The 16,649-nt window shown below is 40.3% G+C and overlaps 1 protein-coding gene across 3 annotated transcripts in view; it reads right to left on the bottom strand.

The window, feature by feature from the left end:
* Positions 1-16,649, bottom strand: part of SH3GL2 (SH3 domain containing GRB2 like 2, endophilin A1) — a 191,966-nt gene that overhangs the window by 152,988 nt on the left and 22,329 nt on the right. The window contains exon 2 of one of the 3 annotated variants that reach the window (XM_074330342.2): positions 2,801-2,897. The exons of the other annotated variants lie outside the window; for them this stretch is intronic. Coding sequence (XP_074186443.1) covers positions 2,801-2,809 — 9 coding nt within the window. The 5' untranslated portion in view covers positions 2,810-2,897. The remainder of the gene's footprint in view (positions 1-2,800; positions 2,898-16,649) is intronic. 3 annotated transcript variants of the gene reach the window in all.

The following is a 16,649-nucleotide window of genomic DNA, read 5'->3' as shown; positions in this document are numbered from 1 at the left end:
ATCATGCCTCTTTGCTAGCACTGCATTTCTTTAAACAAAAACAAAACATAAAGCTTCCTAATTTATCTTTTCCCAGGAACCTGAGTGCTTCATCCACTGTGTGATACATGTTTACACAAAATAGCTTAGAAATAAATTTTCCTCAAAACATTAAGGCTCGTGTAAGATAAATAAAATGATGGGTAAATCTCTCTCCACTACCAAACAAAGACCTCATTAATTAGGGAGACCTGGAGAAAGCAGAATGCTGACTGCCTCAAAATTTTTGATTCCCATAAACACCTTTCTGGGTCCTACCACTGAGAGCTATACAACCTGCTCTGCAATGAAGAAAGTGAAAGGTGCAAAGCTATTTTTTAAACTACTAGAGCAAACTACCAACTGATTCAAATTATTACACTGCCACTTGACTGAGTTCTACAAGGTCGGTGTTAAATTTTTTCTAAAGAAAAAAATAAAACGAATTATTTTCTAGTTTTTTTCACAATGAGTATATTTTAATAGAGAGAAATAAAAAGCAAGGTGTTATAAAGGGAACATTCAAAGATGGAAATATTATACATTTTTTAAAAGGCCAATTTATTCATAGAAAACATAGGTGGTCAAGTATATGGCTTTATTTGAGAATGGCTAAAAGATCCAGAAAACACTTCTGGAAAAACTGACTTTAGGCAGATCCATAGCCTCACCTGTCAGTGTTCACCAGAAGGCCAACCTTTGAGTCACCAAGTTGTGCAAGAAACACTCAGCAATTTGTTGCTATCCCCTGTGAGCACACAGCACACAGCCAGTGTCCAGAATAGTTGGGAAGGGTGGCAAGGACAGGGGACCCTCGGAGCAGGGAGGACATTCTTAGATGGACCGAGATGGGGTGCTTGCCCCAATGAAGAGGTTTCATTGGCAGCTGCGGACGTCTGTGGGTCCCTGGAGGCCAGGGAAGCTTGCCCCTGTACCTGGAAACGCTGCTGTACAGCTAACTGGGTGTGGGGCAATTGGAATCTTACCCTTTCTGGGCCTCAGTTTCTCCATTTATAAAACAGTAGTGGTAATAACGATAATAACAGCAATACACAGCTCTCAAGGTTGTTACATGTACATAGTGGTTACATACACTCCCTGACATGTAAGAGGTTCTTAACGAATGTTAGTTGCCTGCTCTTTTTCCCCAGAGCTTGACCTATTACAAAAAATAGCTATCGTGTCCCAATTCCAGGGCCACCAAAGATACTGACACAAATCTTAATAGGCCAGCCCATCCTGCTCCCTGAAACCCAGCCAAGTCAATTTCCTTGATGTAAGGGTTCAATCCAATCTTTCCTATTTCCTCCAACAGAGGGATCTGGCTAACTCAGTCATGTTAATTTCCAAGTCAAACAGAGGCAAAGATTTTTATCTTTTTTTCCTCTTTTCAGAAACCGCGTGTTTTTAGCATTAGAAACAGAAATGCACATACACACAACAGCAACTTTGATGGGACATTGAGGAAGGACAGAATGCTTGTGATTTGCTGAGAATGCTCATCACCATCTAGCACCTAGAAAAATAGCAGTCAGGTTAAAGAAAAAACATTACATCCCAAGAGATCTGTTAAGAAAGCATGTCCCCAAAAGTTGAAAAAAAAAAAAAAGATATAAATGGCTTTTTGCCCACTGCCTTCTCAAACAGAGCCAAATAATGGAGTCTACCCATCAAAGAGGGAGAGGGAGAGGGAGACGAGAGTATAAAGGAGTACAAAACACTTCAGAAAGTGACCACACAAGATCTTTTGCATTGTTGTCAGTCATTTGAGTTACCAGGCAGCCAGCCAAGGGAGGCACGGGTAATTTAGTGGCATTGTGATGAACTTGGGGAGGAGAGAAGAGGGAAAGGGAAAGCTTTTCACATTGTGAAAGCCAAAATAAGAATTTCTAAATGACTGTGTAATAAATACCCAAAGAACTGGGAAATGCTAACCTGAGTCCTGTGCAGGTATAAAAACATCTTCCTGGCCTTCTTTCCCCGGTCATTACCTGCATTATGAAATGATCACTGGAAAGCCCAAGAACCAAACAAAGATTTTCCCCAATCAGTAAGGTATTCTGCATGACAAATTTCTTGAAAGGTCTTTAAATATCTAGAGGAACACAAACTTGTCCTTTCGTTGACAAAAATTTCAGAGCTTAGCACAGACAACAAAGGAAAGAATGCTGTCTTCCTCTGGGGAGATTAAAATGGCCAAACATGCAGAACTGCAGGGAACAGACTGCTTGGGGGAGGGACAATCATGTGGTTTCTTGCCAAAAATAGAGCCATTGTTGTTATTTATCAGAACACAATATTTTGTCATTTTAATTTTCACCAACATCCACTGGATATTTTGTAAAGATAGGCATAGTTTTCAGCAGAGCGTAGGTGGTATACCACAGCTTTCATGGAAACAGTGGTTGAAAATTAAGGAATCCAAACTTCATTTGAAAAGAAAATGGAAAATACCAATATTTTATTTCTTCCACTGAAAGCATATACGATGCCCCTAATATTCCATTGTCCCACAGTTCTCAGATTCTAGAGCTTGTAGTGTCAGGAAAGCAACAGTTTCACTAGGAAATTACTCTTGTTGACTCTTAATATACAACAAGATTGTCTCAGTCTCAAGGCTAAGAAAAAAAGGCAGCATAGCGTCTCCTTACTCCTGCTCAAAATAAAGTACAATGACAGCAAAAGAAAGAAATGAAGTGCTAATAAATGCCACAGCACGGATGGAGCTTGAAATCATTAAGCAGAGTGAGAAAATTCGTACACAAAGGACCACATATTGTACCTCTTTCATATGGGAGATGGACAAAATTGGCAAATCACATCCATAAAGGCAGAAGTACGCAGGTGATTGTGAGGGCCTTCCAGGAAGGGGGTGGGCACTGCAAGGAAAAGGCCAGTGTGTGTTAACAGGTATGGCATTTCTCTTGGGGATGATGAAAATGTTTAAAATTGATGTGCTGCTGGATGCACAAGTCTGTGAATACACTAAAAGACATTTAATTGTACACTTTAAACGAGTGAGTTACATGGTCTATGAATTATGTCTCATTAAATCTATTATTTCCAAAAAGTAAAATGAGACACACTCACATTTACAAACAGGCACAAAACGAAATGTGTCCTTTCAGTCTCTCACACACACATACCCCTCTCCTTATTTTCAACTGTACGATCTCTTGTCCTCTAAATTCTAGAGCTATGTTTCACAAATTTAAGGGACATGAGAATCACCTGAAGACCTTGTTAAAGAGTAGGTGATGATTCCTTGGTCTGGGGTGCCGCCTGCGATGCTGCATTTTTTAACAAGCTCCCACGCGTGCACAGTCAGGAGGGTTGTGTCCTTGTCACACACTATAGATGTTGTACCACATACACGGACTCAGCCCCTTCTAAAGCACTCAGCACTGACCGGAGCTACAGCCACGAGTCCGGCCACAAGCCACACCCAGATGTATCAAAGGAAGGGCCTTTCCTCCCTGTCACTCCCATGCCCAGTCTCCAGGGCCAGGAAAAGAGGTACTGTAACCACTGAACACTTGGACTTCCGACACCAGGGGCTTGCCCTCTGCACACCCTCAGCTGCCGCGAGACCTTCCACCACGCATGGCCTCAGCCGAGCTCATTTCCTCATGTTGGAGCCAATACCACTAGCTGCCGACTTCACAGAGTCATGTCCAGGAAAATAAGAAAATGCATGCAAATAGAGTCTTAAGAACAAATACTTTATGGTGGGCAGAAAGTGTTGAGATAGGCAAGTTGTTATTTCAATTTCCCTGGTGGATGCAAAAGACAAATTGGGCAGACTCTGGGGCCCGGGAGGTCCTGCCGCCTCCTTCTGTGGGCACTGAAGACCAAGGCCAGGCTGCCCCCCTCTTCACCCCTCCTAACAGGTCTTAGTGAAGGCAAAGCCAGTTCCAGAGAAGGAAGACTTCCGCGACCAAAGTTAACCAGACATGTTCTGAGAGGCGGTGAAAGCTTTAGTCCATGCCTTAAGGATCCACCAGTTTCCTGTGAGAACGTCAGTGTGTGATCATGAACTTAATAATGGCGGACTCGGTTATCAGTCATGGAGTCTCAGACACAATGTCGCATATTCAGTTCATGCACATCTCAAGCACAGGACTGCAATGACATGAACATTCAAGGTCGCTGATTACACTGTAGCCAGAAGGAACTGAAGCCAGTGAAGTTCTAAATGAGCTTTCCTTTCTATTACATTGTTGTGCCCTGAGGATAAGTGAAGACTTATTTCGCTGTAGAATATATTTTAGGTTTCATGAACAATTTCAACCTCAAGCAAACATGCAAAAAAGAAACCAAAATGTACTATACTGTCTATCATGGACCTATATTTATCCCATAAAATTAGTATCAGAAGTTACTTTCATAATTATGAAACTATTCAAGAAATACAGAACTTATAATGTATTTCTCTAGAAACAGCTTCAAAACATTTAGAACACTTGTAAAAAACTATTCATCCAGTTAGTTATTACAAGACAGTCTTAAAATCAGATGCAATTACTCTATCTGTGTATTTCCTTATAGCAAAATAACTGTTAAACTTTATGAAATAAAAGACTGACAAAGCATATCTTCCTATTTGCAAGGTTATATTTGTTATATAATGTCTGCACTATGAACACCAAAAACTAAATTAAAAAGTTATTTACATATTTCATGAAATAAAATTGTCATAATGATTAAGTAGAGATTTAGAGAAACAGGGAAAAAACAGTTAATTGCCAATTAAGAAAAAAGAATCTTTGCTGGAAAAAAAATGAGAGCCTTATATAATAACCTGGTGCGAGTCACATCTTCTCAGACAGTAAATGTTTAACTGCATTAACTTTAGTGTAAGGAGCCCACAACCTAGAGAGAGAACTAATGATAATATATTCACTTAAAAATGTGTTCCGATAATGTGTTCCTAAAAGAAGGCGTTTTGAAGAGGCACTGCCCTATTTTAATTACAATTCTGCATGCGAGTCAGCAAACTGTAGAAGACAATTTACTTTAGAAAATTTTATAATGCCTTTGCTTGAAAAATTTGTGTGAAACTTGTACTCCTACTCCCCAATCCTCAAAAAAGAAAAAAATAAATAAACTAGACATTATTCAACCACCACAACGTTTACACCCTGGTTTTTTTAAATATGTTTTAACAGTTCAAGGATTTCCCCAACATTCTCAGCTCCCCTTGTGTGCATACACCCTTGCCACAGTCATCGTCGTCATTCCAAATGTAGTGACCATTGAAACCAATCCAAGGCGGGTGGTAGATGAGGGTCAGGGGGATCAAATATATGGTGATGGAAGGAGAACTGACTCTGGGTGGTGAACACACAGGGGATTTATAGATGATGTAATACAGAATTGTACACCTGAAATCTATGTAACTTACTAACAATTGTCACCCCAATAAACTTTAATTTAAAAAAAGAAATCCAACAGTCAAACCTCAGCTTTTATGTGTCTCTCATCCTAAATTATAAACTCCGTGAGAATAGGAAGAGGTCTCCAACTCCCATCTTTAATTTCCCTGATGCCGTCACAGGAGACTGTCAGCCAAAACGTACTGTAAATAGAATCAGAGCCCTGTACTTACACACTTTCTGATCTTCAGAAAGCTCCTTCCTTATCACGTTCACAAATCAAGTGATAAATTAAAACATGAAAAGAAAGGAAACTACTATGTGCTGCATGCCAGACCCTGATGTGCACTTTGGTATTTAATCCTTTCAACACCCTGAGGAAACTGAAGTTTGAGAAGGTGGAACCTGCCCACAGCTAGAAAAGGTGGGGCCTCAAATCAAATCCAGACCCGTAGAGTTAAAATTGCATACAGATAACACACTGAGCAACTGAGGAAAAATTTGATTTACTGATACCACGAGCTCCACCCCAATTTAGCAAATAAATACTTGAGCAGTACACTTGCAACGCATAGTACCTTTGTTACTCACCAGGAGTTCTCAGGCAGCAAAATGACAATTTGAGAAGCACAGGTGAGAGGCATCCTACTGTGGCTTCCCTGAGTCTGCCACCCACCAATGACAGCCCAGGGAGCTCAGCTAGCGCTCTGTAATGTGCTCTGTAACTTTCTTTTAGGGAACAAAGTGTTTTCCCCATATTCTCAAACTGCGCTCAAGCACATGTTCAGGGTTGCACATTAGAGACTCACAAATTTGACACGGTCCACAGATCTATTTTTATGACCCGTAGATGTTTTTTAAACCTTTAATAGTTGCCCTGTAAAGATTAGCCAAACTGCTCTCACCATACCATGGCTACAGTGGCGGTCTTTCCAGCTCCCCACCTGGGAACACTCTGCCCCTCCTGGCAGGCTTTACTCCTCTACCTGCCTGGCTTCTGTAGGCATTTGATTTGTAAACCTGGACTTATCAGAGTTTTCTAGGTAGTGACTGGGACCCAAAAAGTGCTCAACGGGCCTGCTTAAACACAAAGTCGAGCATCTTTGCTCCTTCTTTTCAGTCCCAACCCTCCTTCAGAAAATCCCAGAAAAATGTCCCCTAACTACTTACTTGGTGCTTGGGCTGTACGGCCTTGAATATCTGGGCTCAAACTCGAATTCTCTTTCTTATAAATCGTAATCTTGAGCAAGCCGTTACATCTCTGCACTGCCACTGCCACATCCACAGTACCACAGTACACATGCCATTAGTACCTACTTCACTGGGTTACGAGAATCGTGGTTCATTAATAATGTCAGTTACTAGCACTGACCCTGCTGGACTGAAGCCCGCTGAGGGGAAGACCAAGCCTCCATCAGCCCTGCACCACCCACAGCCACAACAGTGATGCAGAAGTAGCAGACGCTGAGGGCCAGTGTACCATTACTGATAGGATATTGAAATAACAGATTGCTTTTATGTATCAGTGGGTCTCTTGGACATCCATCCGCTAAAACAGAGCTGCTTTACTAAAAATATGTTATTTTTTAAATTATTATGACTTAAGAGCAATGTAACCACCTCCATGGAATTTTCAATGTCTTATATTCACTGGAAGAAAAAGGGGTTTGGTTAAATTATGTTTCCACTCACATGTTGCTGAAAATAATTCCTGTTTTTCCCCCACCTAATTACAACCTGAAATCCAGCTGCCAACTCCTGTGCTTTGAGCCTTGAATAATTTTATTTCCCTTCTTGAAATGTCTATGTAAGGAGAGACAGCGAAGAATCATGAAAGCATGTCCAACTCTTTGAAAGTTCAGTGCTCTGTTTCTAACAATACTTTACCGAGGAACTGTCAAAGCAGCTTAAAATATCGCTGTGCTTCATCCAACAACAAATTGTCACTTCACTTGAGAAAGCATGAGTCAAAATGAAAGTACTAGTTGCTTCCAACCTATCTGAGAGAGAACCAAACCTGTTCATCAAAGCTTCCTTTAACAGATTTCTACAATAAAGTTTGACCATAGAGAGAGTTGTGTACAAATTCCAAGTTCAAACAAGATTTATTTCTAAATATATAACTTCCTCACTTGTTTATATACAAGTGCTAGTCAGCCCCCAAACACAAGGATTCCACTTTAATTTCAACAGATGAAAAAAGGAAAAGAAGAATCTTGAATTACTCCAGGGTAATAAATATTTCATATCATTATACATCCAGCCCTGAGCACAAGTATTGGAGACATAAAAGTATTCCATAAATCATAAAATGAACTGTATTTAATCCATAAGTTTGAATGATCAGCTTGTGATGATACCAAGTTTCATGTCATTATTTTCATGTAATTTCAACACAGGCGATTCTGCTATGGACTGAAACAAACACAAACACAACAGACTCGCTCTTGGGGCCTGCTGGAAGTTTTATCCATTCAAATTTTGAAGAAACAAGTCAAAAATAGAATTGTGTATCCTATAACATAATGTAAATATGGACAGACTATGACTAGTGGGCCTGTAAAAAACACTTTGGACAAAAGCCTTAATATAATTTAACTGACTTATGCAGCTAAACGTACTATCATTTTAAAGAGCCATAGTGAAGAAGTCCTTTTTCCCTGGACACACAAACTCTCTTCCTCTACACCAGCCCCTGCAAGACGAGAAGAAAGGGCAGCGGCTGGTGAGCACGCTCCTCTGAAGCTCTGTGTTTGCGGACGTGCTTCCATCTTTCACACGAATTCATGGGACATCACAGTGAGGCCTTGTTTCCAACTGCTTAGACTCCATCTAAATTGCCATCTCACTGCCAGGAAAGAGTTGCCTAGACAAGAAGTGGAGCTAGTCAAGACACATCCTGAATTTCATAATTTCATCTCTCTGTTATGGTAGTTATCAGCATCACAGGACAGACAACTCCTAATGCTAAACTCCTCCTTTACTAACCTAACAGAGAAAAAGGGAAATGTCAAACAAAAAATGTCGGGCAGCTCAGACTTTGGGAGAATATCAAGCTTCCACTTCACAGAGAGCATCAATTAAACCTGACATAACTTTTAAAATTGATTTTAGCTTTTATTTTTTCCCCTGTACCATATCTTTTAAGATGGCTGACAAGAAGAAACCCAGCTGGTCCAGCCATGGGCCGTTAGAGCAAGCTGACCAGCATAGTTCACATCAATTAGAAGAAAAGGACATGGCGTTCGAGCAATGGAGAGGCTAATGGTTCTCAACCTGGGTTGCATGTTGGTATCATTTGGGAAGCTTCTGGCTTAACTGGTCTGAGCACTTGTTTTAAAGCTCACCCAAGTGATGCTGACCCAGCAGTGAGGGGTGAGAATTATTGGATTAGACTACTTGAAAAAAGAATAAGCCATTACTGACAGTGGTCATGTGGTCCAGTGTAGAAACTGTACAGCAGACAATGAGTCAGTAATGGGAGGACGTTTATCATGTGGGGTCAGAAACAAAAATACTTGTGAGATAACACTAACACCTTTGTCCCTGCCTCACGCTAAGCCAAGCTCCACCTGCAGGCTGGCCAACTTCTGGGAACATAGAGGAGTCAGTGTCCCCTTCCTCAAGAGGTCGTGGACAGCGGGCTCAAGAGAACATGCCTTCACCGTCAGCCCCAAATCAGAGTTTAGCATGTCTGCTCTCAGCACTGCTCTTGAAGACTAGCACTTTGTAGATGTGAGGCCTCCTGTCTGCAGTGATGTGATGTCCCCTTAACCATTAAAACTGACCGAGCTTGTTATCATTAATCACATGCTCGGTCAGGTACTAACTTCCTTCACAACCACCACACCAAAGCAAGAAATTCACCCACCCTATCTCACACACTGGTTAACAAGGAGAGACTAAGCAACCTGGCTAAGGACAGAGAGCTAACAAGTGATTGCCACTGAGCCTCAATTCCCAGCTTCTGCAGCAGAAGCTAGTACAGCAACAATGATGGTAATAAATAGCTAACATTCATCTGTAGTGCGTGCGAAAACACCATGTTAAGTGCCTAACATGGATTGGCTCAATTAATCCCCATAACAACCTAATGAGATACTGATATGACTCCCATTTTAAAGATCTGAAAAGCATTTAGAGAATTTAATCATCTGTGTGGATTTGGGCAAGTAGTAGAGCTAGAGTGAAGTCCAGGCACTATTATTCCACAGCCTGCTTCTCAATATTCTCAGTATGTACTGCTGCCACAGAAAACTTTCTGGGTGAGCCAGAAGTTTGGAGGACAACACCCACCAATAAAGTGGGTAAATCACAACAGTTGAGAACCAACTTTCTCACCTATCAAATCAGCAGATAAAGTCTCAAGACCCTTCCAACCAATAGTTTTGCTCACTGTATCATCCCCAGGACCAACCACAGGACCCGGAGAGCCACACCCCACTGTAACAAGGAGCCAAAAAAAAAAAAAAAAAAAAAAATCAGTGATTAACTTGGTTGATTTTTTATTGTGATAAAATATACATAACATAAATTTACCACACTAATAATTTTTTTAAGTGTACAGTTCAGTGGCATTAAGTACATTCACAATGTTATACAGCAATTACCACCATCCATCTCCGGAACTCCGGAACGTTTTTCCCAACTGAAACTCTGTACCCATTAAACACTAAGTCCCCATTCTTCATCTCCCCAGTCCCTAGCAAGTACCATTCTAATTTCTGTCTCAATCAATTTGTCTACTCTCGTATCTCATATAACTGGGATCATACAGTATTTATCTTTTCTGTGATTGGCTTATTTCACTTAGCATAATGTCCTCAAGGTTCATCATTGTAGCATGTGACAGGAACCCCTTCCCTTTAAGGCTGAATAATATTCCACTGCATAGCTATACCATATATTGTTTATGCATTCATTGGTTGATGGACACTTAGTTTGCTTCTACCTTCTGGCTATTGTCACTAATGCTACTATGAACATGGGTACAAAGGCAATTCTGGGTCTTCAAGGAGGCAAGATGGATCCAGTTTATGTTCAAAAAAGTTTTGTATCAGGAGATTTTTCATAAACAAATCAGAACTCTTCCCTCTTCCTAAACTGAGGCAAGCTCTGTAATGACAGGCCTGGGCACTCTGTAGCATGCCATAGGAATCAGAGTCACACACAGCACTGCTCATTCACAGGGTCCAGGTTCCTGTCACTAAAATGGCTTTTACACTATGACTGAAGAATAATAAACACATGCTACCTAAGGAAAATAATCTCCCAAGAAAGTACTATAATGAGGAAGAGTTGAATACACTTTCCAGGGTATTTAAAGTGCATGTTTTTTGACAGCACATCAATTTCTACAATAGCTGTAGGATTTCTTTAAAACACACTGCAGTTAGCTCAAACACACACACACACACAAAAGAAGATTTAATAATACAAGTCCTTTGATATTTTTAAGTGTATTTATTCTAACTATTTTTTCCATTAAAGTTGACATACAATATTATATTAGTTTCAGGTGCACAATATAGTGATTAGACATTTTATATAAATTGTCTTACAAAGTGATCACCTCCATAAATCTAATACCCACCTGACATCACACAGTTATTACAGTATTATTGACTGTATTCCCTATACTATACTTTACATCCCAATGTCCATTTTGTAAATACCAATCTGTACTTCTTAACCCCTTGACTTTTTCATCCAGCCTCCAAAGCCCTCCCTTCTGGCAACCATTAAAATATACTCTGTATCTACAAGTTTGCATTTGTTTTGTTTGTTAGTTTATTTTCTTTTTCAGATTTTACTTATAAGTGAAATGATAAGGCATTTGTCTTTCTCTGTCTGACTTATTTCAATACTATAATACCCTCTAGGTCCATCCATGCTGTTGCAGATAACAAGATTTCATTCTCTTTTTATAGCTGAGTAATAGTCCACTATACAACATGTGACCAAACAATACATTGAATGTTTAAATAATATATATATATGTATGTATGTATGTATGTATGTATGTATATATATATATATATATATATATACACACACACACATATATATATTACAATAAAAGACCCATTGCAATTAATCCCCCTCAAAATACTCCCCCTCACTTTGAACACACTTATCCCATCGTTGTTGCCACTTTCTGAAGCAATTCTGGAAGTCCTCTTTTGTGAGTGTCTTTAGTTGCGCTGTCATGACTGCCTAAATGTCTTGAAACATTTTGACTGTAGGGAAGAACCAGAAGTCACACGACGCCAGATCCAGTGAATGAGGTGGATGAGGACACACCAAACTGTTTTTATTTGACAGAAATTGCCATATACCAGAAGCGATGTGTGACATGGAGTGCTGTCATAATGGAGGATGATTTACGACATTGTTTTTTACATTGTTTTTATTAGACACTTTAAAACATACCTTCTCTCAACAATAGCTCATACCTAATTGACTGTACAGAACAAGTTGAAACTTGTCACACACTGTTACTAAGGTTTGATGAGCCACTTCCCATATTGAAAATCCCTGCCTGTCCATTGCATGGCACTTGGCAACAGCATTCACTGTAGTTGTTGACCGCAACAGAAATGCTCCATGTCACACATCACTTCTGGTATGACAATTTCTGTCAAATAAAAACATTATAATGTATCCTCATCCACCTTATTCACCAGATCTGACACCGTGCAACTTCTGGCTCTTCCCCAAAGTCAAAAAGACCATGAACGTTTTGAATCAATTCAGGACATCGAGGCAGCTATGACAGAGCAACTAAAGACACTCACGAAAGAGGACTTCCAGAACTGCTCATAAAGTGGCAAGAACCATGGGATAACTGTGTTCAAAGTGAGAGGGAGTATTTTGAGGGGGATTAATGGGACTGTATCTTTTACTGTAAGTTTCTTTTTTATGTAAACATACACTGTATTGTTTGATCTCATCTCGTATATAGGTACCACTTCTTTATCCATTCATCTATTGATGGACACTAAAGTTGCTTCCAGATCTTGGCTACTGTAAATAATGCTGCAGTGAACATATGGATGCATATGTCTTTTGAATTAGTGTTTTGGATTTCTCTGGATAAATACCCAGAAGTCGAATTGCTACCTTCTTCTTTATCTCTTGTTATAGCCTTTGTTTTAATGTCTATTTTGTCTGGTACAAGTATTGCTGCTCCAACTTTTTTTTTCCATTTCCTTTTTCATGCAATATATTTTTCCACCCCTTTACTTTCGGTCTGTGTGTGTCTTTAGATCTGAAGTGAGTCTCTTGTAGGCAGTATATGCAAGAGTCATATTTTCCTAACCATTCAGCCACTCTATGTCTTTACATTGGAGCATTTGATCCATTTAGATTTAAAGTAATTGATAGATATGTAGTTATTATTATTTTATTATTCATATTTTTGATGTTGTTTTTTTTTTCTTTTTTCTCATCCCTCTAAGATTTCTTGTAATACTGGCTTGGTGGTGATAAACTACTTTAGCTTTTTTTTGTTGGGAAGCTCTTTATCTTTCCTTTGATTCTAAATGATAACTTTGCTGGATAGAGTAGTCTTGGTTGTAGGTCCTCACTTTCCATCACTTTGAATATTTCATGTCAATTCCTTGTGGCATGCAAAGTTTCTGTTGAGAAAAAAGCTGACAGCCTATGGGAACTCCCTTGTACATAACTAACTTCTTTTCTCTTACTGCTTTTAAGATTCTTTCTTTTTAACCTTTGGCATTTTAATTACAATGTGTCTTGGCGTGGGCCTCTTTGGGTTCATCTTGTTTGGGACTTTTGTAGCTTATCGGCTTGTATGTCTATTTCCTTCACCAGATTAAGGAAGTCTTTTGTTATAACTTCTATGAGTAGCTTTACAAGTCCTTGCTCTATCTCTCTTCTCCTTCTGATATCCCTACGATGCAAATGTCAGTATGCTTGATGTTATCCCAGAGGCCCCTTAAGCTATCCTCACTTTTTTGGATTATTTTTTTCTTTTTGCTGTTATGATTGGGTTTTCTGTTACCTTATTCCATCCTCTGCTTCATCTAATCTAAATTCCCTCTAATGTATTCTTCATTTCAGTTACTGTATTCTTCATTTCCGACTAGTTCTTTTTTATGTTTTCTATCTCCATTTCTATGTTTCCTATCTCTTTGTTGAAGTTCTCATTGAGATAATTGAACATACTTACAACCAGTGTTTTGAACTTGGCATCTGGTAGATTGCTTGTCTCCATTTTTTCAGTTCTTTTTCTGGAGCACTGTTCTGTTCTTTTATTTGGGACAGGTATCTTTGTTTCCCCATCTTTGCTACCTCCCTGAGTTTGTTTCTATGTATTAGGTAGGGCTGCTATGCTTTCCAGTCTTAGTAAAGTGACCTTATGTAGTAGGTGTGCTATGGAGCCCAGTGGTACAGTGTCCTTTGTCACCAGAGCTGGGCGCTCCAGGTGTGTCCCTTGTGTGGGTTGTGTGTGCCTTCTTATTTAGTTAAGCATTGATTACTGTTGGCATCTCAATGGGAGGGACTGATCCTCAAGCTGACTGGTTGTGAGGACTGGCCATGACTGTGGTGGAGGAGCTATTGTGCAGGGGCTGACCCTAAAGAACAGGATTTGCTTTAGCAGCGCTCTGGTGCCTGATGAGTCTACCCTTTGGGTGTGTCATTCAGGGAGATGGTGTTCTGGTGTGGTCTGAAGCTGGTACTGGATATTCTGGTTCTGGGGCCACTTGGGAGGGCCTCTGGTGCAGGCCAAGTTCAGCCACTGCCTGTACCCTACCCAGGGCCACTTGGTATGAGCAATAAAGTGATCTGCAGATGCTTGCCACTTGTGCTTAAGCTTGCCTTATTTCACTTAAGCTGTGAAATAAGGCTGGCTTCCACTAATGACTAGCTTGGGGGCTGCTTAGCAAAATGTATGGGCATGCTGAGGCCAGATGCTGCTTGTGTGGGGTTTGTGAGAGATTTCAGGTATGTCTTCAGAATGGGCCAAGACACGACATTTTTATGGAAAAGTCACTGCAAGCAGCCTGGGTGGGCCCAAAAGTGGAGTGGGGCAGGGTCTCAAGGAATCATCAGGGCAGGAGGAACAAACAGTGTTAATCAAGTTCATGGAGACTCGGAGATGGCACCTGCCTGAGACTGCATGCAGTGTGGGGGAAGGGCTCAACAATGGAACAAAATGGCAGAGAGAGCCTCCCCTCCAGCCCTCGCTCTGAAGCCAGACAATTCAGTTCCTCCCCACATGATCCTGGCACCTTTTGAGCTGCTGCCCCAGCACTGGAGCTCAGAAAGAGTGAACCTGTCAACAAGTAAGTCCATGCATGTTGAGACACTTTAAGAGGAGCGTCTGGGACTGCAGTCATTCTCCAGCTCACTCAGCCACCATCCACTCATTTTTAAAACCAGAAGTTATGGGGACTTCTCTCCCTGGCACTGAAATCCTAGGCTGGGGTGCCTGATGTGGCACTGGGGCCCCTTGCTCCTCTGGAGGGACCTTCATAGCCAAGATGGCCCTCCTGATTTTTAATGGTCAAATGAGAGTGTGAGACCAGCCCGTTCCATGTCTCTGCCCCTCCTACTAGTCTCCAGGTAACTTCTTCTGTATGTCCTTAGTTATAGGACCTCTGTTCAGCCAGACTTCAGGTGGTTCTCAGTGATGGTTGTTCTTTAGTTTTAGTTGTAATTTTGATGTTGCCATAGGAGGAGGAAAGCACAGAGTTTACCTACTGTGACATCTTGACCAGAAGCACAGTCCATTGTAATTCTTACAAGAATTTTTTTTCCATTGTGGTTCAGGTGTTTCCTACATGTCCCTACTCTATTTTCCAACAAAATGGAAAAAAAAGGAGGAAAATGTGAGAGTAAATTGTCTCATTACCACTGTTTATAATCCACCTTTGCAAATCAATAATGTTTATTTTTACACTGCTTGGTGTATATGGGACCAGGGCACTCCCAATATGAGGGTTTAAGTCTCACGTGGAAGGCAAGATCTACCAGTTTGACAGTCATCAGACCTGCCAATCTTCTGGAGGCAAGGGTGAAAGAGATAAGGTGGCTGGTGGCCTCTATAGCAGAATATACTACAAAACACTTGGAGAGAGAGAAGCTAAAGTGTCACAAAAATGTTTTGGCTAAAATGTACCAAATCAGAGATAGTTTTGTATGCTTCATCATGACCTAGCCATACAATTGATTTCAAGTGTGATTTATCACTGACTCCCTACATAAAACAAAAGAATTCAGATAATAGCAATCAAATTGATATTCTACTGACTGGGTGTTTGAGTTAAATATAACTAAAAACAAATGTCCCTGTATGTGACACAGCATCTTGGGGGAGACAGGACCTGACATAAGAATGCTTCTAAAGGACCAGGTAGGCTGCAGTAGTATTTAAGAAGCCACGCCTCAGGGCAGGAGAGAGGCAGGGCAGACCCAGCTTGTTTGGATCACACACTAAGAACAAATTCAAAGGTTATTGCAAGCAATTATAAAGGGGGTTAGGGGAGCCTGAAAGTCCCATGTCAAGTCTTGGTCCCACAAATTATGATCTTTTATGTCTGTAGCTATCCTGATCCTGAAGAAGGATGCTGGGCTGCCAAAAGCATCCCACCTTGAGTTGAGAGGAAAATGTCAAGGATGTCTGATTTCTTCAATCTTCTCCTCTTTAGGTCACACCAACCAATAAACACAACTCTTCATTTTTAAGCACTTTATATAAAGAATGCCAATTTGGCTTTCAAAAGTTGGGAGAGAGAGTCAGAGAAGGAAGAGTTAGGTTTCATCAAGTTAAACAAAAAGGTTTTCTGCAATGCCCTTAAAATGATGAGGTCTCAGCTTCCCTTAGGGGAAATAATCTGTAAAATCCCCAGGCCAAAAATACAACTCATGACTCACAAGCTTGACCATTTCTGTTGTATAACTACTTGAACTACTTGTAACTATTTGACAAAATTAAATCCACCACAGACAGATGAAGACTTCCCACAATGAGACTCTCTCCCCCAATCACCATATCTCAGGTTCTGAAGGGAGGGTTCAACAAGTCACCAAATAAACTGTACCACTCAAAATGATCTAAATAATTATTTCTAGCTCTACTTAAGCATTCCATAGGACCTAAAAAATAACAGTGTAATTTAACCATTGACTTGTTTTCTCCTTTATTTCTTAAAATAATAATAATAACAATAATAATTACTATCATGGTTTATTTCAATACCCAACTTCACCTTTTCTGAAGGTAATATG

The sequence above is a fragment of the Rhinolophus sinicus genome, chromosome 16 (genome assembly GCF_057876585.1).
Source record: "Rhinolophus sinicus isolate RSI-liver-muscle chromosome 16, RSI-T2T, whole genome shotgun sequence".
Lineage (NCBI taxonomy): Eukaryota > Metazoa > Chordata > Mammalia > Chiroptera > Rhinolophidae > Rhinolophus > Rhinolophus sinicus.
This window is presented reverse-complemented; position numbering and strand designations above follow the sequence as displayed.